The sequence below is a fragment of the Colletotrichum orchidophilum genome (assembly GCF_001831195.1).
Source record: "Colletotrichum orchidophilum strain IMI 309357 chromosome Unknown Scaffold_24.1, whole genome shotgun sequence".
Lineage (NCBI taxonomy): Eukaryota > Fungi > Ascomycota > Sordariomycetes > Glomerellales > Glomerellaceae > Colletotrichum > Colletotrichum orchidophilum.
This window is the reverse complement of record NW_019172980.1, coordinates 377,211-399,828: the sequence shown is the minus strand read 5'-3', so window position 1 is coordinate 399,828 and position 22,618 is coordinate 377,211. Positions and strand designations below refer to the sequence as shown.

At 52.0% G+C, this 22,618-nt stretch overlaps 6 protein-coding genes across 6 annotated transcripts; 2 read left to right on the top strand and 4 right to left on the bottom strand.

Annotated features, from left to right (window-relative positions):
- Positions 1-846: 846 nt before the first annotated feature.
- CORC01_03936 (uncharacterized protein) lies at positions 847-2,698 on the bottom strand (the record flags this gene model as incomplete). Its single annotated transcript, XM_022615585.1, has 3 exons — positions 847-1,937; positions 1,990-2,504; positions 2,568-2,698. The coding sequence occupies 3 exons, from the start codon at positions 2,696-2,698 to the stop codon at positions 847-849; spliced, it is 1,737 nt and encodes a 578-aa protein (XP_022478004.1).
- Positions 2,699-4,019: 1,321 nt separating this feature from the next.
- Positions 4,020-4,430, bottom strand: CORC01_03935 (C6 zinc finger protein; the record flags this gene model as incomplete). Its single annotated transcript, XM_022615584.1, has 1 exon — positions 4,020-4,430. One exon carries the CDS (start codon positions 4,428-4,430, stop codon positions 4,020-4,022), a length of 411 nt encoding a protein of 136 aa, XP_022478003.1.
- A 4,108-nt stretch (positions 4,431-8,538) lies between these two features.
- CORC01_03934 (uncharacterized protein) lies at positions 8,539-9,948 on the bottom strand (the record flags this gene model as incomplete). The annotated part of the gene is made up of 1 exon (XM_022615583.1): positions 8,539-9,948. One exon carries the CDS (start codon positions 9,946-9,948, stop codon positions 8,539-8,541), a length of 1,410 nt encoding a protein of 469 aa, XP_022478002.1.
- Positions 9,949-12,613: 2,665 nt separating this feature from the next.
- Positions 12,614-14,624, top strand: CORC01_03933 (uncharacterized protein; the record flags this gene model as incomplete). The annotated part of the gene is made up of 4 exons (XM_022615582.1): positions 12,614-12,718; positions 12,838-13,429; positions 13,495-13,578; positions 13,651-14,624. 4 exons carry the CDS (start codon positions 12,614-12,616, stop codon positions 14,622-14,624), a joined length of 1,755 nt encoding a protein of 584 aa, XP_022478001.1.
- Positions 14,625-16,522: 1,898 nt separating this feature from the next.
- On the top strand, positions 16,523-18,969 carry CORC01_03932 (alpha-L-fucosidase; the record flags this gene model as incomplete). The annotated part of the gene is made up of 2 exons (XM_022615581.1): positions 16,523-16,612; positions 16,675-18,969. 2 exons carry the CDS (start codon positions 16,523-16,525, stop codon positions 18,967-18,969), a joined length of 2,385 nt encoding a protein of 794 aa, XP_022478000.1.
- Positions 18,970-20,309: 1,340 nt separating this feature from the next.
- On the bottom strand, positions 20,310-20,723 carry CORC01_03931 (uncharacterized protein; the record flags this gene model as incomplete). Its single annotated transcript, XM_022615580.1, has 1 exon — positions 20,310-20,723. The coding sequence occupies one exon, from the start codon at positions 20,721-20,723 to the stop codon at positions 20,310-20,312; it is 414 nt and encodes a 137-aa protein (XP_022477999.1).
- Between the last annotated feature and the right edge of the window lie 1,895 nt (positions 20,724-22,618).

Genomic DNA, 22,618 nt, shown 5'->3' with positions numbered 1-22,618 from the left:
CTTAATACGGGTCGACGCCTGTGAGAGATAGACGACCAAGAGCTGAGCTAGTCAAGAATCCAAGACGAAACTGGTCTTTTATGAGCATCTGCGAACCCCAGAGCTCTCCTCTCGCCGAGATTATCCTGCAATCTGATGGTTTCTAATGTCCCGTCGAGAGACTCATCCCACGGGAGCCACAGGAAGATCTCACCGAGTACGGACGAGGCTGCACGGACGCCGGTATTTCGGGCTTGACGAAGACATAGTTTGAAGGTAAACCACGCCTCCCGTGATGTTCAGTGCTAATTCCAAGGCTTGAATATTCGTATGCCTTTAGAAAAGTCGGTTCCAGGCGCGTCTCCGAAATACGCGGAACGGCAGTCTTGGTTACAGCGTAGGCGGGAGTCAATAAGCGTGTGCCTAGTTACGTACACGTCGAACGCAATGATGGATTATCACCACGTCCGTTTGGTAATCTAAGCCGTATAGTAATCCCCCGCGAAATCACGGCAGTGTTATCATTACACAATTTATCCATAGGCGCGCTCTCATAAGAGGCGATGGCCAGGGGAGACGTATTGATAGGCTCGACGTGGCTAAATTTAGGCAAAGAACCATGCGCGCGCACCGGCACTGGTCACGTCAACCGTGGCAGCAACGACAAGTTAATGTCAACCTGGATTTAGTCTTTGGCTATTAGCACAGCTCAATAAACTCGGCGTGATGGAACATTAGATCAAGGGACTGGCTGTCTTGTGCAGGCCTGATTGCCGTAAAAGCAAATATCGTCACATCAGAGCATAGATCAGGACCTCGCATTTCTTGAGAACATGGTTCTGGAGGTGAATATCGTACTTTATTACTTCAAGATAGTTCGGCAATAAAGAGCGAGGTCTGCAGGCCAAGCAACCCTTCCGTGGCAACCAAGCCTTCCTCTCCCATCTGCCAAGCAACATCGCCCCAAAGCACCTCGACAACCTTGCCAACCTCAATACCGTGCGGCAGCGCAACTCTGATCTCGCCTTGAATCTCTTCGTAGTTCAGGTTGACCACACTAATCAGCGCCTGCTTCTTCTCCTCGTCCACCCACACCGCCGCATCAACCCGCTTCGCGCCCTCCACAGCAAGATCCTGCGTCCTCTCTGTCCCAAGTAAGAATCCTACCGCAGCCTTATTCGTAAAGACGCCGGCCAACTTGCTCGTGAGGGCCTCCAGCTCCGCCGTGGCGGGGTAATTCCACATCACGATGCCCTTTGAGCCGCGATTGACCGCCAGCACCGTCATGACGACCTCCTCATCGGCGGTCGGGTACCTCGCCCAAAAGGTCTCCTTGCCAAAGGCCTGCGGCGCGAACCACTGCGTCTTTTGCCAGCCCAAGATCTCGTCTCGGCGGTGGAACTCGTCCAGCCGCACCGAAATGTCCTCAAATTTGCCCTCGCAATCGTCACAGCCGCAGCACCCGCGCGTTTTGTTGCAGTCCGTGCCGTAGACCGTTGAAAAGGTCGCGTTGATGCCGACAGGGTAGACGTCGCTCATGAGGATGTCGGCGCCGGCGCCGTATTCAGCGTAGTGGAAGTCATAGCAGTTGAGGGCGAGGGAGACCGGGTGGTACGGGTCGATGGCCTTGATCTGCTCGTATGCGATGCCGGTGGAGTTGGCGGGGTTCGCTTTGCCGTCAGCTTCGTCGCTCTGGTACCACAGCAGGATCGACGGGTGGGTGCGCAGCCAGGTGACTTGTTCGATCATGTTTGTGAGGTTCGTCCAGGTCCAGAGGACGTCGTAGTGCAGGTAGAGACCTAATTCGTCGGCGCGCTGGAGGTAGGGCTCGAACTCGGCCCGGGGAAAGGGGATGTCGCCGAGGTCTCCCGTGGGCACGATGTGGATTAAGTTGTAGCCCAAGCCGGCGAACTTGTTGAGGGTGTCGACGCCCTCGTCCCAGAATCGGGTCCATTGTGCTGGTTGAAGTCAGTGAGAGAGACGGATGTGACTGTGAGAGAAAGTTCTCACTGTAGTAGGTGTAGGGGTAGATGAGGTCCCAAGGCGCATCCTTGCCTCGTTGCGCGAGAAGTCCGCCGTAGAGGTTGTCGATGCGCGACACGCTACCATAGTCCTCTGGGTACGGAAGATAAGGAAAATCGGTCGACCCTTCATATACATGCGAAGAATCCAACTTTGTGCGAATAGTGATGTTGTATGCCTCCATGCGCGGGGTGAGCGAGGCTAGCGGGAGAGGCACCTCGTTGTTGCGAGATCCAAGCGCAACTTCTTCGGTTGCGAGGACATCGTTCCCGATTAGAATCTCGATTGTCAGCGGCTTGGATGTCGAGTTGGTGTAGTTTGATCCATAGCCGACAGGTAGCGGGGAGCCAACCTGGTTCGATACAGCAGCGTCGATGAGCAGGTTGGCTGTCGCGTCGGTCTCGAGATAGAAGCTCAGTCGTGGCTGCACCTTCAGTCGCAGGAGCGGTACACTGGAGATAGCCGGCTCTGGGAACCATCCACCTGGGTCAAAGGAAGAGTTTCTATGTTTCAATTGTGAGCTCTTGTCCAGCTGAAGTCGATCGAATCGGGGCGAGGTGACCTACGTTGCGCGATAGGATTTTCCGCACCAAATATCTACACCTGGGGGGTTATTAAAGAGGACGGCCTGACCGTTGACCGGCGTGAGCGCCGCGATCAAGGCCGCAAGAGCCGGAGTAGGTTTGACGAGCATCATCCTACTGGAACGCTCTCACAGATGCGTTACGAGTAGCATTTCTCTTGTTGGGCTCATAATTAGAAGCCATTGGACTTATATGAGCGGGGGAGCCAGCCTTCGGCCCCCCAATGTACGCGACTGGATTGTTGCTTTCGATGCAATCAAGTGGATCACCGCCAGATGGGCTATCCATGGTCTGGCTGGCGTGCCATCGTCGCTGAGTGATTAGCGTCATCATGACCCTGATCAGGAAGCTATCATGGACGGCCGTGAGGGGAACGCGCGGGGTGAGGGTTCCGACGTGGGTATGTGTGAACAGCGACGTTACATCTCTCCAAATCTCCAATCGAACAACTTTAGCCGGCCCGTAGAACGGGGAAGACTTCGGCACTCCTAGTGCCGAAATAATGAAAGAAACGGTCGGGAATCATTAGGGATTGGCCGGGCTTCCGTACCATGTTGAATTGATGGCATCATGTGCGGGCTACAGCCGCAGGCATTGCACTGCACAATATTTGTTTACTTTGGTTATCTCTGGGCCATTGTCAACCGCATGGCCCCCCTGTTTCTTCCTCAGCCTTGATCCATCAATTGGCAAGTCGAACTGTAGTCTGCAGGTACCAGTTGCTCCAACATTCGCAAGTTCAGGGGCGGTTGGCAAGGTAGTATCGCGGTGGTCGTTGTGGGGATGTAGAGATAAGCAAGGGTTGCGATAGACGACCATATCATGATCTTCCGTCACCTTACTCCGATGTTCGGGGCTCTTTCAATATGGTTTGCGCTAGCTCGTTAGTTGCAATTCTGTTCGCAACGTTCGGATCCTTTATCACTGAACTTTGCAACTTTGCAGCCCAAGATACTGTAACGTGATGTGTTACCCTCCACTTGTCCTGGCACCGAGGTCGTCGAATCAAGGAAAGCGCAACAGAATCCGGACTTAATGACTTACAGAAGCTTTTTGAGAGATCCATGGCCATGGGATCGAGACACCCTGTTTGTAAGCACTCCGTTCCAAGGTACTGAGGTACAGTGCCTCAATGGTATTGTGAATACGGGAAATGCTCTATCAACATTTCGCGGCTATCCCACATCCCTTCTCTCCTCTTCATAAGGTAAACCAATGAAATAGCCCTCGATTGCAATTCAGGCTCTTGTGCAAATATAGCAACGACAAACTATGGCGGGGTCGTATGCAGCAATGGCAAAGTGCGGCAGCTGATTTGATTTTACTTTCCCAAAGGGACAAAAGGATTCAACCGTGTCAGGCATATTTCTCTAGACAGCTGAATCTGCTGTTTCGACAGCGGAGTTTTTGAATTGCTTGATGATCATCTTCCAGTCATTTTTGGATAAATGCCAATATCTGCGCCTCTTTCAAAGCCTCTGTTGAAGACGAGAGATCAGACTGCCATATCTTGACGCTCAGATCAAGCCTGGCGCTCCGCTTATCCAAACGACGCCGTGCTTTTGTCCAAGCCTCGTACGTCTCGTCTTCGAACGGGGAAATGTCGCCGGACAGAGTCAGAACAGAGTTCCACGAAAGTGGTGAACTCTGGCGAAGGTTGAAGCCCATGGTAGAGCCAAGGAGCTTTTCAACACGATGGAGCCCGAGTCGGGCCTCATTCAAGGTTTGGAAAGGCTCATGTTCGATTGTCTCTGGTACATTTGGAGGTCGTAGGAAGAAGTCTAGATCGGGGATAACCTCGGTCTCAAGCAAATAGGCTGTATCAATCCCAATGCAAGAGAACATGACGGCGATATCAGAGACTTGATCAAAGTACTTGCTTGTTGTCTCTGCGAGGCACAGTTGGGAAGGGGATATACCTTCAGCCTCGTTCGAATTAAGGCTCCCCGCTGCTTCTCGAAGTCACCCGAGCATCCCACAGCAACCCCGCAAGTGCTGTGTGGCTTTGTCGTAGCGCCCCTCTAGTGCCTCAAAACAAACGACGATGAGGCAGGGGACGAGGGATGTCTGTGTGGACGTAGTAGAGAGGTTTTCGTTCTCCGCTGACTTCAGAACTTTGCCATACTGCGACCGGGCCAGACTGGCGTGATGCTGAGCCTCTGTTGCTTCGCTCTCATTTGCATAGCCCTCAAGGAAAGCTCTATGCGACAGACCGAGGGCTACCAGCACATGTTTGACAAATTTCGAACAGCAGCCCAGCGGAATGGTGTAATTGTTCCACATAATGGTTCTCATTGCCAAGTTTTGAAACCCCAGAATAATAATCTGGCGGACACGATGGAACATACATCTCTCGATGGGAGTTTCGTGAATATCTCAACCTGGCGACGGTGGCAGTCTGCCGAGGCTTTGCGCAGGCTGATCTAGGTGTTGTTGATCAACCACTTTGTGACTTCCACTCGTCCTATGTTTCTGGCGCGTTCGGCAGGCCCGGCGCGCTACTAGGTGCTTCGCCCAGTCTCTACGATTGTAAGTGAAACCCAAAAAGTCGAGCTGGGCCGGCAACGCCTACTTGCCAAAGAAAGTTAGCTCATTTTTTCCGAATAAGGACGATGTTACTCATGTGGCACCACGTGCTACCCCGCCTCGTGTCTGGCAGCAGCTCAGGTACCGTTGACGCAACCGGCGCGGGACTGTTCGAATGTCTGGTGAAACAGTAGGAACTGCTAGTATCTGCCATTTTCAGATCCTCGTAAATTTGGACGACGCGACTTCGCCTCGGTGGTCTCCAGGGGCTTTTGGAAACTCAGTCTCGGTCGAGTGACAGGTGTCAAGGCCAACCTTTGGTGAGACGAGGCAGCAGCTGAGAGTTGAAGGCGTGTTTCAGAGTCATGAAATTTCCTGTTTGGTGCAACTCTCGGCATCCCTGCACAACCAATTGCCGGCTTATCAAGCTAAGCCTCAATTGGAAGTGAAGTACAGTCTGATTTTGGGTTGAAGTTATCGCAATACTGATCTTGTATCTCGAACTTTTGATCCCAGTGGCACTATGCTCACAGAAGTTCTTCGGCGAACACCATACGATCAGCAACGGGGTTTTGGTATGAGAAGGTTCAATTGATTACTAAAAGTCAAACTAGTAATTGTCTACAGCGGGAGTATGCACAATTACCGGCGATTTTCAATCTGAATGAGTAACAGGAAGGGCGTGCCAATGGCAACAAGAGTTGTTCAACTTGTCGCTGATAGTAGCACTTAGACGTTGCGGGTAGTCAAACAGGGGTTGTTTTCTCATTAAGAAAATGCAGGTATCGCAGACAAGCCTGATTAATCGTATGGAACGTTCTGTTCTAAGCTAGTATAAGGTTTCCAAACAGACTTTGGGCTGTTAAAGGTTGCGATATATCTCAAATGAAATCAAAACATAAAGGGAAGCCCATTGCCGAGATTGACTGATGTATTCAGCTCTTTACGATTACGAAAAGCTCAGGTCGGGTTGCGGAAGTTTTGTCGCGGTAAAACGGTTCTATTCACAACACATTGCACTCTTTACTGGTGCCGAAAAGAGTTCGCCTTTCTCACTATCTCGAGATTTAAGCAAAGTTTTATTAAACCAACGCCACCTGAATTCTTGTGAACCAATGACATGGAAGTAAAACGTTCAGTTCAAACGCCCTTTCGAGAGATAATGTACAGATGCAGCTCAAACACTAATTGCTGATAGCGATCCTCCACAGATGCGCTTGATTCTATTGGTAGTTCTTTAGCTGAGACGAGAAGATGATGAGAGTTATAAAACTAAGATGACTACTTGTCTCCGAAATCCATCGTTTGATTGCTTGAAGATTGCTGAAGTCCGAGTTCCTCGTAATCAAGTTCATAAGTGCATGGATCAAACCATAGGTCGGTGAATGAATTCGTAAATTAAAACATAACCTATCTTGCTTGAGCAAAGATATTACAGAAACCAAATATTAGTATGCGTGCTATTAGGATGAAACCCACATATTAGACAAAACACATTCCCCTAGGGGGCATTGTGGCAACCGAGTCTCGGGGTATGATGCCTCATCTCCTAGATATCATGATGTCCTCGGCGGGCGGAAGGGTATGCGGCTCTCTGAGATCCCGAAATTCGAATTCAGCGTATAGGGTTGCAGACTTCTCCAAGCCATCATGAGTTGCAAGCCTTGTAGAGACTGCATGCCGATGTTCTAGCAAGCACAGGTCAATGCTGACCCGAGGGATTAGACTACATGTACCATGTTGAAAGGGAGATTTGTTAGACCACCATAATCACGGGACCCGCTTTGAGCTCCATCTCTTAAGCTCATAGGCACCGTAGAATCTCCAAGATGGGCTTCATGAATCCTGGACGATGATCGAAACGAAAAAGGATGCGATCGCCATTTGGGGGCTTTATCCGGGAGCCGAGGGGCTCGCGACTCTATGAATGTAACATCATATTCGATAAGATGACATGGCGGATTCGTGACTCCGACGTCTCGCCTGACCGAGAGCATTCAGATAAGATGATGGCTTCACACAATGAGAGACGCGCCAAGAAAGACTGGCATTCGCTCAATGGAGCCCTGAAGAAGAATCGTCGATCCGTCTCATCAACTGACGATGATAATCGTCGTCAACTGTCAAAACAGCGCCACGCGCTCGCTTGCTCCCTGTCTCAGGCGCGCGAGATGGCGAATCGCTTTACACCCTTCCGTTGTCTCTACAGGGGAAGAATCGACGTTAGCGATTGGCAGCGGAGGATTCAGGAATGTCCAAGGTTGGAGTTCGATGGGATGGATCCGACTTTACCGAACTAGCCTCTCGGTGATCGATGTTTGATAGAGCGTCTGCTGCCTGCTGCGATCATGGCATCGTGGCACTAGGTTGTTACATTGAGGATAAACGGGCTCGAACGACTGTCAGGAGATAAAAGCCAAAGCTCGGATCAGTCACGCAAGTGAAAGCGAGGCAAGAGCAGTCCGAGCATTTGCTTTCGTAATTAGATTCTACCTGGTCTCAACCTGAGTCCCTTGGGACATCCTCTCTTTGTGATGTCGCGCAGCACAGACGCTAGGCTTCAGCCCTCTGAGGCTCAGTCGAACGTCGCGTATTGTTGATGCTTGGAAAGAACTTGGTTCCCATACCGTCGTACCGACACTGTGGAAGGCGAACCTCGTCTGGACGAGGGAACCAATCGCAACTCTCGGAGAACGATGTGGGGGATGATCTACGAATAGAGACTCGCGGATTCGGCGCGAGCGATCCAAGCGGCCCAACTGCACAACATCCTACATGGAGGACCCCTGGATCCCAAGGGGCACAACCTGACGTTTCGTTTCACGATGTTCTACACATTCCAAGGATGCGGGTGCCTTTAGATCAGTTTCGAGCACAGAGCCTGTAAGATTATCAAATTATTTTACAAGGATACGAATCGCTCCAAACTACAATGACAGGGTTTGTACAACAATGAAGAAGAATTCCATGCTCTAGTGTTTTGTAAGGAGGACGGGATGATATGTTACAGAGAACAGATTTTTTGACCAACGTTTTAAGCAAGCCTGCAAACTAATACCAAAAAGCACCCCAAAGCAGAAAAAAGCACCAAGCACCAAGGGTCCAACCCTTTTCTCTGCTCCCACACACCCGCAAAATGTAGACCCCCCGTAATAAACACAAGACTAACACAGAGAGAAGAAGCAGACAAGAGGACACAACCACTTACACACACCTAGCCCTGTAGGGTCCACCACACGTGTCGCCTCAAGGTTTCCGCCATAACATCAGACTTTGGTCGCAGGAGGCGGAATTCGTACTAGTGTCTCTTCCTCGATCAAGTCCGCCGCGAGAATTGGGCGCTTATCGCATTGGGTCTCCAACTTTGCGCGCGGCCGCCTTTGGAGAAGGGGGATGTAGGCGACCCCTGGTGGCAAGATGACGGCGTTTAATTGCCCGCGGGCTTTTGTGAACCCAACTGTGCCGGCCGTAGGGGCGAACCGCCTGGGCTTTGGGCCTGCTGTGATTGTTGCTGAGGCTGCCTCTGGCCTTGGTTGTTGTTGTTGTTGCCTTTGTTCGCATTGGCGTTGGAAGAACCAAGAGTAGCAAGCTGGAGACCATTGCTAGCATTGTTCTGGTTGCTGTTCGGAGCCTGTCCATTGCCCTGGTTGTTGCCCTGCTGATTGTTGTTCGTGTTGGTGTTGGCGTTGCCATTACCATTGCGGTTGCCGTTGCCATTGCCCTGATTCTGATTCTGGGGCCGGCCGTTGTTGTTGCCCTGGTTCTGGTTCTGGTTGGTGTTCGTGTTGCCGTTACCATTTCCATCGTTGCCTTGGTTTTGGTTTCCATTGCCATTGCTGCCAACGCCCTTTGCGATATCCTGGCCACCATTCCGGCCGCCATTGTTGCCTTGGCTCTGGTTCTGGTTGCCGTTGCCGTTCCCTTGGTTCTGATTGCCATTCCCTTGGTTCTGATTCTGGTTGCCGTTGCCATTGTTCTGGTTGTCGTTGCCGCTATTCTGGTTGCCATTCCCTTGGTTTTGGTTCTGGCCGTTGTTGCCCTGGTTCTGGTTATTGTTTTGACCGTTGCCGTTGGCATTTCCATTCCCGTTTCCGTTGCTCGCTTTCGGCGGAGCGGTGGGCTGAGGAGCTTGAGGAGCGTTACCGCCGCCATTTGCGGGCGGGGGAACGGCGGGAGTGACATTGGCACCCTCAACCTCCAAACATCCCGTGGGACGAACTGACAGAATGTTGGCAGCGCCGGCAGCAGCAAAGTACATGTCAATGTTGGGAAGCACATTGACACAACGGTTCTGGTTGATGGAGTCGACGTCCTTTTGCGCCGTGTCGGGACCGTTGGTGACCATGCCCTGCAGGGTATCGACGACCTGCTGAAAATTACCCTGCGTGTCGAGCACGTTGTTGGCTTGCGTGACCATGTCGGTTCCCTTGAAAGCGGCGTCGAGAACCTTCTTGTGGTTGAGCTCGTCGATCTCGGCGTTGAGCGCAATGGTGGCTTGCTTGGTGAACTCGGCACCGGTAAACGACGTGGCGGTGTTGAGGAACTTGGTGACCTTTGCGGTATCCTGCATCCATGACATAACAGCATTCATAACCTGGGCGTCGCTGACGCCATTATTCCGCCCGGCGCCGCCAGCGTTGGCGGTATTGTTTGCGCCTTGGCTGGCACCGGTTTCTTGATCCTGCTGAGGAGCCCGAGTATCCAGACGTCTGACAGCTCGTGTGAGGAATCGGTGACTGCCCAGCGAGTTGCCTTGCGCTGGGCTAGCAGCTGGCAAGGCAAGACCGAGAGCAGTCAGGTAGGAGAAGACAAAGACTTGAACGAAGAAGAACAGCATTATCGCGGTGTTGTGTGGATGTCGAAAAAACTAAAAGACTAACTCGAATGGAACGAAAGAGGAACTACACAAACGGAAATAGAAAAGAGACGGCGATGCGAAAAAAAGAGGTCGTTGAGTGTGTATGATTAGGCGGGATGACCCTAAAAGGAGAGTGATCGAGTGGTGGCGGGCCTTCCAAAGGCGTCCGACCATTCGATGACGAAAAAGGAAGGTTGATTAGGTGAGATAGAGGAATAAAAAAAACACGACTGAGATCGGAAACAGTTCACCGGCTCGGAAAAGTGTGCAGATGAACAGGACGGTGGAAAGGCTTATATCAAGTGTCCGCAAGAGGTAGGTAGGTGGCTGAAGAGAAAGCAAAATGAGTGCTTCTTGGACGAAAAAAAATATTGGTCAGGAATATGTTAAGGGTGGGGGGGTAGAAGAGAGATCAGGCGCATCAGCGCTTGGGGAGTCGTGATGGTTGCGTTCGAAGTTGAGCACTCCAGATGTCGCGGCCAGGAACAATGTGTTGCAACGCCAAGACGTGAATGGCAGGGAAGGCTGTAAAAGCAACGAACATTCATTAGCTAACGAAAGTTCTAAGAAAAGAAAGAGGGCCAATGGGAAGATATGGAAACGGACGATATCGAGCAGACGAAATGGGTCAAAGAGGTTTGAGGAAGTTGGGGTGAGCTGGGGCGACCTGGGGCGACCTGGGGTTTGAATGAAGTCTGGTACTTGGCGAGTGAGCAGGGATACATCGTCTTGAGACTCTGCTCGACGCAGCAGGGGACTTCGTGGTAATTTTGCTTGTGCCTGCATACAAACGCCAAGTCAGGAATTTAGTCCGCCTTGGTGGAGGTGGTGCGTGCTGTCCAGTCGAGTGGGAAGACAATTCTCGGCTTATTGGGCGAGAAATCAGGTTAGAGCAACCGAGTCAACACCATCTGGCTCTTGCGTCACTCGTGACAGAGAGAGAGACAGGAGAACAAATCTTCTGTCATCTGTCTCGTAGAGTCCAGATGGTTATGGCGTCAACCGGCAATATCCCTCCCTGGGGCCCAAAGGAGCACATTTGATGGCGACTCGGGTCATTATTGGAACCCTTGCGTATCATTCTGAGGCGGTGGATAGTTTTTCTGTGGAAATCCAAGAACAGAGGTCGTCTATTCCAGAACCATCACTCAGGTGAACCGTCCGTCGAAAATATGATCGCCTCTGATGTGACCATGTCGAAGAGTACAGACGGCCCGCTAGTGTGTGTAACTGCTGCATCATGCGCCCAGTCAAACTTGCACGAGGAGGCCAACCGCCAAAATAGTCCCATGCTATGAACATGATTCTGATGACTACAGGTAGTCTTCCAGAAGCGACAGAGCAGATCGCATGGGCTTTGGAGTAACAGGAGGTGTGCGTGTGAAGCGGGGGTACGCTTAGTTGGTTAAGTTGGGTTCGATTCCTATCGGCGTCAACTGGTGTTTTGGCCGAACGGCATATTTTGTGTGTGGGCAGACTGAAAGGTAGGTCAAGTGGTCAGGAAGGTTGGGAAGGGGACGGGATGTGGGAGAGGAGGACAGAGCCAGAGATGAGGCTGGGTCGTAGTAAGCGGCAAAAAAAGGCCAGAAATTACAGTTGTAGAGCCGCGCGAGGACAAGCATTTTCCCAAGTTGCACTTCAGCCGCGACGAAACGAAAATCATCCCCACTTGGACTTGGCAAAGAAGATCCAAACGGGAGAGGCGGGACCCAGGGATCCGTCGTTATTATGATCTTCACCCCCGCTGGTAATGCCACCTTGTTTCTTGAAAGAGACTGAGAGGATGGGAGACTGGGAGCACTTACACAGCACATGACGGGTGAGGTAAGCAAAAATCCTGCATAGTAACTCGCCTCTCTGTCTTATTTGCCTCTCTGTGTTGTTTGCCTCTCTGTCCGCCTGGCCTCATCTGATGAAACCCAACACGGCCGGGCTCGAAACGACGAAACTCGTCTCACACCAACCGAAACCGACGAGCCCTGCCTTATGTCTCTTTGCCCCTCTCTCCTCCCACCCGTGACCGGACGAAGCATGCCCCATTCCCCTTCCTCGGCGCGGATTTGTGTCCACCTAATGTCTCTCCTCCAAAGAAAACTGGTACAGTCTGAAAATCAGGCCAGGCACCTAGACAGGCCATCATGGTCGGAAGCGTGCTGGTCCGATCATTAAGCCCGATGCCCCCTTACACCTACTTTCCCCCGAGGGCGCATCGGCATCAACAATTTGTGCGGCCGGAAGAGGATGAGAGCGGCGTCTGTAGCGATCTCTCTTGCACAGCCGACGCCAGACAACTCATGCGATTGGAGGATGGGGCTCCTCTTCGGCTGGGCGCTGCTTCTAGGCGTCCGACCACCAGATCAAATTCCATGCCGGCCGTCCGCCATGTGGCATGGCAGGCCATTATTGCCCACGGTCTCTACCTTGCCATATATCCAAGACCCAGCCGCATTTTTCTCCCGAGGAGATTAAGCTTACTTGACCCTCGTCTGAATGCTGGTGATCCCTCGAGTTGGTCGTGCTGCTATACAAACATCTTCCCCCTAGGACCCGTGGGTTTAGTAACGGTGTCTCTCCTTCCCTTGCCATCTTCCTTTTTCCTTTTTGTGCGCTTAACAACCCCGGTGGTTGACCCTCGTTAATCATAATGACGCTCATGAAGTTTTCAAATCTTTCTTTTCTGTTTGCTAGCTTGGTCGCTGCTCAGAGTCAATCTGCTCAATTCAATCAGGTCATCAACCTGAATGGGGATGTAAGTCTTTGCTTCCTTGGCATACCAGTCTTGGGGTCTTCCATCGTGGCATCTCCTCACCAGAGGAAGATGGTCAAGGCCCTCTTGCTTCACCATCATGTACTAACATGGCATCCTAGATGCAACTGAACAGCCTAGTGTTCCCCGACAACTCCAAGATTGAGACATTCTCGCAGACGCAACGCCAAATCATCGTCAACCAGAACCCCAACCCCCTCCCAGCAAGCCATGTCGTCGGTTCAACGGGACAGCCTTTTGTTCAACTCTCGCGCAACTCCTTTACTATTCAGACCAATGGAGCCACCGACCTAGTGGGCGCCCAGATCGAGTTGCCCATCGACCAGAACATGCTGTCGCAGGCAGGCGTCACAGCCGACAACGCCTTCGTGGCGATGCTGTCGAGGGACCGTCAGGCGTGGATTATCATGGAGGGGGCCAAGAGTGTCAACATTACCGACGCTACCGTCCGCATGGTCAAGCTGAACCAGATTGATGGAGAGTACGTCACGGTTGGCCGCCAAACAAGCGAGCTCGGTGTCTCTTTGACTCCCTTTGGCCAAGCTGTCAACATTGCTGGATCTGGCATCCAAGAGGCCGAATTCAACGACGGTTTCCGCATGTCCATCAGGGCTAGCCAACCGATGAGCATCCGCACGGATGTCGTCAACGGTATCAGCACTGACATGGTCACCAACGGCATCATGTCCATTAGTAAGTGGCCTCATCACCTTGGGACCTACGCTTGTCTAGATGGCACGACGCTAACATGATGATAGACAACTACCGGTATCTCGTCACCAGCAACTTGGCCGGCGTCGTTCCCAGCCTCAACAGCATGACTGCCGTCGTGCAGATGCCGCGTAAGTCTCTCTTCTGAAATAAGCTTTTGTCTCCATGTCGAGCGCGGCACTGACCGGAATATGAAACAATAGTCAATGTCGATCGACTCATGTCGATGGCCATGCGTGCGGGAGCCGCGCCCCAGTCCTCCATCACGCTCGGTATTGCTCAGCGCCCGGTTCTCCAGAATCCTGGCGGTGCGACTGGTGGTCTGCAGGCTCCTCGTTTCAAGCGTCAGGAAGCCAACAATGGCACTGCCAACGGCAACGGCAATGGTAACGGCAACACTGCTGGCAATGGTGCTGGAGCTGCAGCCGGCGCCGCTCCCGCCGTTGGACAGCCAAACAACGGAAACAATGGCAACAATGGAAATAACGGTAACAACGGTAACAACAACGGTGGAAACTCGCAGAACCAGCCTCAAAATGGCCAGCAGCCGAACCCCGTCGGTCCCGCGATCCCGGCGGCAACCCAGCTTCTCCTTGCTCAAACCTTCAGCCCGATCAACGCCCAGGTCCTACTCGACAGAGAGAATGCTCGTATCGCCGTTCCCGTGAACCAAATTGACGGCGAGTTTATTCTTACCATGATGGTTGCCGGCACCCCCGTCGGCACCCAACCCCAGCCCGCACCACAGCAAGGTCCTCAGCCCGGCGCTCAGCCCGGCGCTCAGCCCGGCCAGCCCCGGCCTCAGCAGGGTGGAGGCCTGGTTGCGCCTGCTCCCCAACAAGGAGGTGGTGGCATCACCGGAGGCCTGCCTGGACAAGCACAGCCCGGAATCGCACCGGCAAGTGCTCCCAAGCCGGCCTCGCCCGGCCGCCCGGCCCGCAGACAAGAACCGGCGATGCCTCCGGCTGCTGCGCCTTTCCCTATGGGAACAGGTTTCGAGATGAAAATGGCTGACCTCATGGCCATGGCCGAGGCGAAGAAGAACGGTGGTGTCATGGCCACATGGGAGATGATGACCAACTATGCTGCGCAACAGAAGCCGGTAGAGCAGAAGAGGTCTGAGATCATGAGACGGCGGGCGTTCCCGGTGAGACGCCGTCTAGGACAGCATTTCTAGGCCTTTTTCTTTCTTTCTAGGGTGGGCTTCTAGGTAGCATGGCGAATAATATTCGATGTGTATTCTTTTCATCATAGTACCCTCGGTCGGGCGACTGCAGGGCAAGCTCAGACGGCTTTGAGGGGGTTCCAAACACTCAATAGAAGAAACATTGTTGGCGAAACATTTTCTAGTTTCTACACTATCAAAAACCGGGAAAAGGTTCAAGCTCGAATGTTCCAATAAACGACAAATGATGTTCTTGCCAAGCCAGGGAAGTTAAGTTATATTGCTGAGATTTATTGGTATTCAGTGAAAGTATGCCGTTCGACCAAAACGCCAATTGACACCGATAGGAATCGAACCCAACTTAGCCCACTAAGCGTACCCCCGCTTTAGAAGCACTTCAATTAAAGTTGTCGGTTGTCGGCTACTGAAGAGAAACAAAAAGTGGCTTCTGTCAAACATGATCTCCGGCTCCAATTTCCGACCCAAGGGAAGGGTTCTGTGGCAATCGACCGTCGCCATTACCACGTGTGCCATTCGCAAAAGAGCAAACACCCAGCCTCGGCCGGTCTGTCAAATGTTGGAAATTGTGTTTTCCAAATACCCATCCACCGCCATGCCTCGTCCCTCCTTTCAGTTTCTGCCGCAGAGCGCACGATAGGCCGAACATCAGCCAATAGGGTCAATGCTAAACAGAGTGCGAGACCGAAACTCGTAGCATCTGTGGACGTCGGCTGTCAAGTGCCAACTGCTGTCTTGGCCATGCAAAGCCGAGTGCTATCCGCAGATTGGTTCCAAAGGTATACATCGACTTCTCCAGCATTGATAAGCTGAACGTCCAAAGGATGAATCTCAGATAGTGGCAAGTTGTGATTAGGAGTGGTAGTAGTAAGAGTGTTCGAGCGTGAGGGCGTGAACTCGCCTGCCCCGTGAGATGTCATCTTGCCCTAGTGTCAAATCCAGCAAACCAGAACCTTGCTCTCAAGGCCATGATTGTCTGTGAGCACCAAGATTTAACTTCAAAGGAAATGACATATTCATGAAGGGGTGGGATATGTCCGGGCGGAGCGCCACGGCCTCCAACGACTTTGACCCTTGCTAGTCTGAAGTTACTAAGCAGCCACCATCTCTTGGCGTGCACTGGCGTAAAAGTGACCACGCGATTTCACTGCAATTTATCTTCAGAGAAGCAGATATGATGATTCTATACGAGGATTGGGAAAGATCATCTCCTAGAAGAATACTACCTTATATGTAGGTTCAACACTGGATTTATTCCTCAATGTCGATTCATGTTTGGTTAGGACAAACGCAAGTTGCTGAAGTTGGACGATAAGCAGATAGATAGTCATGAACCTTCCCAGTCACAAACAATTCCATAGATTTGGAGACGTCGATAGTAAATGTATGATTGTGGTCTAGTTTTTTGGGATCCGGCAAGACAGAACGAGCGGGTGCCGGCATCGGCATCATGGCTAATCAACCGCGATAGCGGCTGTTGGAGAAAGACCCATTGATTATGAAGCTCGACGTGGAAACCCCTGTCTCGATGACGTCCGGGGAAGTGGTGCTATCTCCATTCTCCAATGTTTGTTATCCTTATCAGCGGCGCCCCTCACTACCCCAACTTGCTAACCTCTCCCAAAATGTTGATGGTGACATGAATAGTGGGCATTCATTTTGGGGAATGTAACCGTTCCATTCGGCGTCGAACATCAACGACCTGCTGGATGAACTGGACTGAGGGGGAATCGTCCGACTGTGGGGGGGGGGATGGATCGCCAGAGTTCCCCGCTACCGAACTGAAGGCAGCTGTTAAGAATGGATGAGCTTCCTCGGCTGCGGAATGCGCTGTGATGCTGCGACCCAGCCTAGGCAGACCAATTGACCTGAACGAAGTTGCGCTTGTCAAGATGAAGGGATTCGGCGGCTTCAAAGCTTTGTCGGCGCTGTCTTTGAGCGGCATTGCGCTCGGAGCGGTGAGCAATTCGACTTCCTCAGGTGTGAGTAGCTTCATAGCTCCCCGTGGATGCGCAACTGACGCAGGTCGCTGAATGTTTGACAGAAATCCGTGTCCCTCGACCTGACGTCCCTCTTCAACAACAAAGGATTCGGAAGTCGGCCGGGAGAGGCTTCCTTCGATGCGCTCAACCAATCTTTCCCCGAGCCGACTGTTGGTCCAGACTTTGTCTCGACCGACACGGGCATCCAGTACAGCTTCCCCGGCTATACCGGGCCCGGCAAACTCGACAACCTCATTAGCACCGGTCAAAAGATCTCGGTCCCTCAAAACGGCTCCTACTTCTCGGCTTCATTCCTCGTCGCGGGAGATCTCGAGGGCGCAACCGTCAGCGGGAACGTGTCCTTCAACTACGCCGACAACACCACGTCCGAGTTCGAGCTGCGCACGCTCAACTGGTTCAGCTTCCTGACCATCAACCGCGGAGAGATCTTCTTCCAAAGCCGGTACACAGCAAACGGCTCTAACTTCAACTCCTCGCACATTTTTGAACGGACGACTGCGCTGCAGCCTGGCAAGAGGCTCAGCTCCATCACTCTGCCGGACAAGAGTAACGCGACGGAGGGCAGGCTTCACATCTTCGCCATCACATTGTGGCAGCAAGCCCCGGATGTGGCGATCCAGTCGGTGAGACCGACGCAGAAGTGGATCGGGAACGGGACGCAGGTCGTGGAGGTCACTGTCAATAATGCCGGGTCGAAGTGCGTCTCTGGCGACGGCCTCAAGATCACGATTTCCGGAGACGGGTTCAGTACTGCGAGCCCGGGGCACTTGAAGCGATTGTGCCCAGGAGACCAGAAGGTGGTCGTCGTCGGTGTCAATGGTGCATCGCACGGCCCCGTCAACGTCGTTGTTCATATTGACGACGGTACATGTAGTAACCGGAAGACAACTAATTTTGCTGATGTTGAAATCGGCTTGACCGAATGGACTACGGATAGCGACAGCCTCTCGAAGCACGAGAGCCCGGAATGGTTTGATAATGCTAAATTCGGCATCTTCATTCATTGGGGCCCATACTCCGTCACTGGCTGGGGCAACTCTTCACCCTACGAGAGCTACGCTGAGTGGTTCTGGTGGTACTCGACGCATCACCCGCAAGCCGATCGGTCAGACTTCTATCAATACCGTCTCGACACGTACGGCCCAGACTGGGCTTACGACGACACCTTCCCTGAATTCAATGCCTCAAAGTTTGATGCCAAAGAGTGGGTTGACCTCTTTGCGGATGCTGGCGCCAAATACTTTGTCCTCACGACCAAACACCACGACGGGTTCGCTCTCTTCGATGCAGGAGAGACATCGAACCGTTCTGCGATCCATTACGGCCCCAAGCGCGATCTCTTGAAGGAACTGTTTGATGCCGCGAAGACTTTCTATCCGCTCATGAAGAGAGGCACGTACTACTCAATGCCTGAGTGGTTCAACAAGGACTTTGGCATCTACGGTTTCGACCAGTTCGCCACTCCATCAACCGTCTCTTGGCCCGGCGTCCCGGCGACTAACCCGTACACTGGCGAGATCGAACCATACACCGGCCATGTGCCCATCAACGACTATATCGCCGACCTCATGGTCCCGCAGATGGAGGCCCTTGCCTACGTGTACAACACGGATATAATGTGGTGTGATTGCGGTGCCGCCAACGGCACGCGAGACTTCGCAGCGACGTGGTGGAACAAGGCCCGCGCCGAGGGTCGGCAGGTCGCCATCAACTCTCGCTGCGGCATCCCGGAGGCGGCCGACTTTGACACGCCCGAGTACCAGACCTTTGCGTCGGCGCAGCGGCACAAGTGGGAGAGCAACCAGGGCATGGACCCGTACAGCTATGGCTACAATCGCGCGACGAAGCCCGAGGAGTACATGAGCGCCACCAAGATTGTGTACTCCCTCGTCGACATGGTCTCCAAGAACGGCAACTTCCTGCTGGACATTGGTCCCAGGGCAGACGGCACCATTGTCCAAGCTGAGATGGACAATTTGCGTGAGGCGGGTAAGTGGATCAAGGCCCACGATGAGGCCATCTTCAACACGACGTACTGGTTCGTGCAGAGCGAGATTGTCGGGGGACCGGATGTCAGATTCACGCAGACGAATGAGGCTTTCTACACGGTCTTCTTGGAGAAGCCGACCGTCGTCGACGGTTGGACCAGTATCAAGGCACCGGTACCCGTTGTTGAAGGAGACATCATCAGTCTGCTGAGCATCGGAGGAGCCGAGGACCTTAAGTGGGAGGTTGAGGGCTCGGGAGCCGAGACTGAGTTGAAGATCCAAGTTGACGAGGCTCTTGTTGAGGAAGATCAGTTTGGTTGGGTGTTCAAGATTAGCTACGGGGCGTGATTTAGCGATGACGCGTTGGCCGTTGTCCCTGCTCTCTAGTAAAGTCGATTCGGAGGAGGCAAATGTGACTTGTGCGCACATGTCACAAAACTCCAGCGAGACGAATCCAGCAAAAGTAAATGCGTCGAGGGAGAATCGAGCCCCTGGCTTCGAATTAGACTTTTAGTCTGAGATGTCTTAATCTAAAGAATATTATTGTTAAAAACAAAACTTTTTAAAGTAAAATTAATAGAATTGTGAAAGTTCAACATTGGTGGTTATTATAGCGGCAAGGCATTGTTGGGATGGCGAAATGTAGGGGGTAGCGAAAAGTGAGTGACGGACATTACGTGAAATTTAGTCGTGAAGGACTCTTAGCGACTCTCTAGGCCTTGACCGCGTAGGTCTTGCTCTAGGCGGGCGATTTGGGGTCAATCCCCGAGAATGATACATACATTTATCTGCTGCTGTCATCCCTTATCGGAAGAAATGAGGTTGTATCTGGTACTCGAAAATGCTTGAAAGAACTGACCAACGCCGCAATAGCCAGTAGCAAGACAGCTCTATATTTGTTTTAGTGACTTCGCGTCTTACCTAATCAACTGCGCTGCTCTGGACCGACGCGAATGGTTCTGTCGAGAGAGTATCAGGCTGTAAGACGGGCTCAACTCAGAACATTCCCAAGAACCCCTCGCTAAACACCGTTTCACAAAAGAACGACATGCCGCATCTTCGGCTTCGAGCTTCTTGCTGACGTGGACTTCAACGCGGGAAACCCCAGGTGCGGCGGCTACAATAAAGCAAAGGGTGAAGGAGGCTACGGCCGAGTAGCGCTCCCGGCTGAGAGATACTTATGGAGCCGGTCACGAGTATCGAGTAGGCCGCGCGGTACAGGAAGATGGAGGATGAATTACACAAGCGATCCTTGGTCATACATGATCTATAACAAACGCGGCATACACTTGCGTCGGAGTCGGCGCATGCACGTGATGTTGAAGAGTCTGAGGCCTTCTCGAGCGAGAAATTGGATGAGTTTGGCATGCTGGTGCGTATGGTTGTAACGATGGATGAATATAGGTTTAGGTTCTCTGGGATTTGGAAGATTCCCCAGTTCGTGGTTCTACGTATCACATAAGACATATTAACCTCACATACGACAACTTTGAAGCTTCCAAAGGACAAATGTCGATTAAGCTGACTGCGACACCTCGGTGAGTTATCAGTAAAGCGTCCAGTTGTTTCTATGAAGATCCAGAGCGACAACCCAAGATTCCATCATCGCCCGCAGCCTATTCCCTGTTGAGTCATCCTCGAGCCTCCTGTCTCCAACCTCCAGCTCCCTCTTCAACCCAAGTCACTTCTTAAACGCTCTGAATGTAGATGTTGAAGTTGGAACCCGTCTGCTGGACCTCGATGGTCGCGTGGGAGGCGGGGGCGACATCCTTCTGTCCCAGGGTATTGCCAGCGTTGGAGACACGGAAGTTCCAGGAGCCGCCATTGGCGGGGCCGCTGTTCCAGAATTCGAAGCTGTACTTGCCATTGCCGAGGTTGGTGGCCTGGAACTGGACGTCAAGGCCGATCCAGGAAATGGTATCGGCCGGCCAGGAGTAGGTAAGGTCGACGGGGTTGCCGCCGGCAGCGCGTTCGAGTACGATGGCCGGAGCGGTGAAAGACTCGCTGCGGCTAGTCAGGTCGGTGCTCTGCTCGGCGGGAGCGAGAGCCGCAGGGAGTGCGGCAGCAACGGCGACGAGGCTGGCGAGGGCAAAGAAACGCATGTTCGCGGCTTTTCTAGAAAAGAGTTTGAATTGATTGATGTGTTTATTTACAGAGGGAGAATCCGTTCGTCGTATGGTTTGTTCGGGAGGGATGAAGAATCGACTTTGGCTTGACGGGAACGCTCACTTAGCTCTTTATACACGACTTTGCCATGATTTGCTCCAAGGGTCTGATCACGCAAAAAACCAAGAAGAGTATGCAAATCCGAGTCACAGAAAGGAGCAGACGACGGCCCGCCCTGATCGTGTTAAAGTTGCACTGCATTACATGATATTATGGTTCTTGATCCTTTCTCATGACGAGATCTGCACTTGGTGGAGTCTGAAGTACCGAAAGAGCTTGTTGCCCGGAGCAGTACGACGGGGCTGGACGGACAATACCTTAAGCGGTAGGTCATCAAGCGCGCGGTACTGGTTGGGGTCGGCAAATACTGCATCTGCCGTATCCGTGCAATATCCGTACTATGAATCGGAATTCGGCCTGAAGTTCATACGTATCGAATATATACCGGAATATTAGATAATTCGGGTCCAATTTCGCTTAGCCTAATTCAGATATATTTGCTTAATAATTAGGTATCGGAGTCAGGTGTTTATCGGGCAACATATTCTCATCTCGCAGATAACTGTATGCGATCCACCATTATCGATGGGCCGATTTTAACACGCTGGCTCAAACGTCGAGTTTGAATTGAACGCTCCAAGTCACACATGATCAGACTCTGTCTTTCGGAATGCAGTCGCCGTGATTTGCTACGGCTTGCCTGAACCATATTCGGGAGGTCGGCGTACATTGACCAACTTGTTGAGACTGGGTGGGAAGGAAGCACGACTTCGTGCGATAGAATTAGTTCACATCCGAATTTGGAAACAACGCCGGAAAACAAGAAGGAAACGAAGATGTCGCGATATCGGGCTGCTGCGTAAGGCGGTGGTAATGTGGGTTCCATCCGGACAGCAATATGGGGTTGATACCCGAAGCCAACTCCCTGCTTCGGCGGCGGGTTAAATCGCGTAGCTGAAGGCGCTTATCGCCGAGCTTAAATCGAGTGAGCCGGCTTTGTCATCGCAATGAAGCCATTCTCAACTAACAGCCTCGGGCGCGGCAAGGTTACCCAAGCAAGGGCTGGTCTTACGTCAGAACAACTCAAGTACACCTGCGGGGTTTCATACGTTAGCTCAGTGAATTGACAGGGAGGCTCCGCTACAAGTACCAATTTTATCTTCTTCGCCTAATTTCTATAGGTAGTCTAGAGGTAATACTTCTAAATCTGAAAGCCAAATTTCTTATCAACACTGAACCTCTTTATTACGACCCAACTAGAACCAGGAGGCCGCCTCATGAGCACCTAGCAACTACAGCGTATTATATACACCAAAGACATAGAAACATAATAAACAGCCTCAGAACCAAAGAACTATATATATTCATATTATATTATCATAAAAGTTCTAACCTTAGGTCAGCCCGTTAATTAGAAGCTGATATAGAGGTCCGCAAATGGGCCTTGCCCTTGCCTGACTCGAGGTCGAATTGGACTTCCAATCAGATAATACACCTTCTAGCTGTCTAAAGAATTCACACTTTAACCACACTACTCACACCTACGTTTAATAGTTGCCTGAGGGTGTACGATACCTACGTAGTGCTACAGTACAAGGGCCGCTCATCGTTGTTGTGTAGACTTAATTCATATTTACAGCTTTTGCGCACACTTAATTTTCCCTTCCTACACTTTAGGTCGCAACTTGCCGACGTGGTGACCGGACTCGCACCGTCTTTTGGGTGACCTCGCGATTTATGGGGGATTGAATGGCTATGTCCTCCGGGAAATCTTCGGCGTGCGGTGTTTGGTCATCCAAAGGATGTGCTGGCAAAACAAAAGTCATGAGCC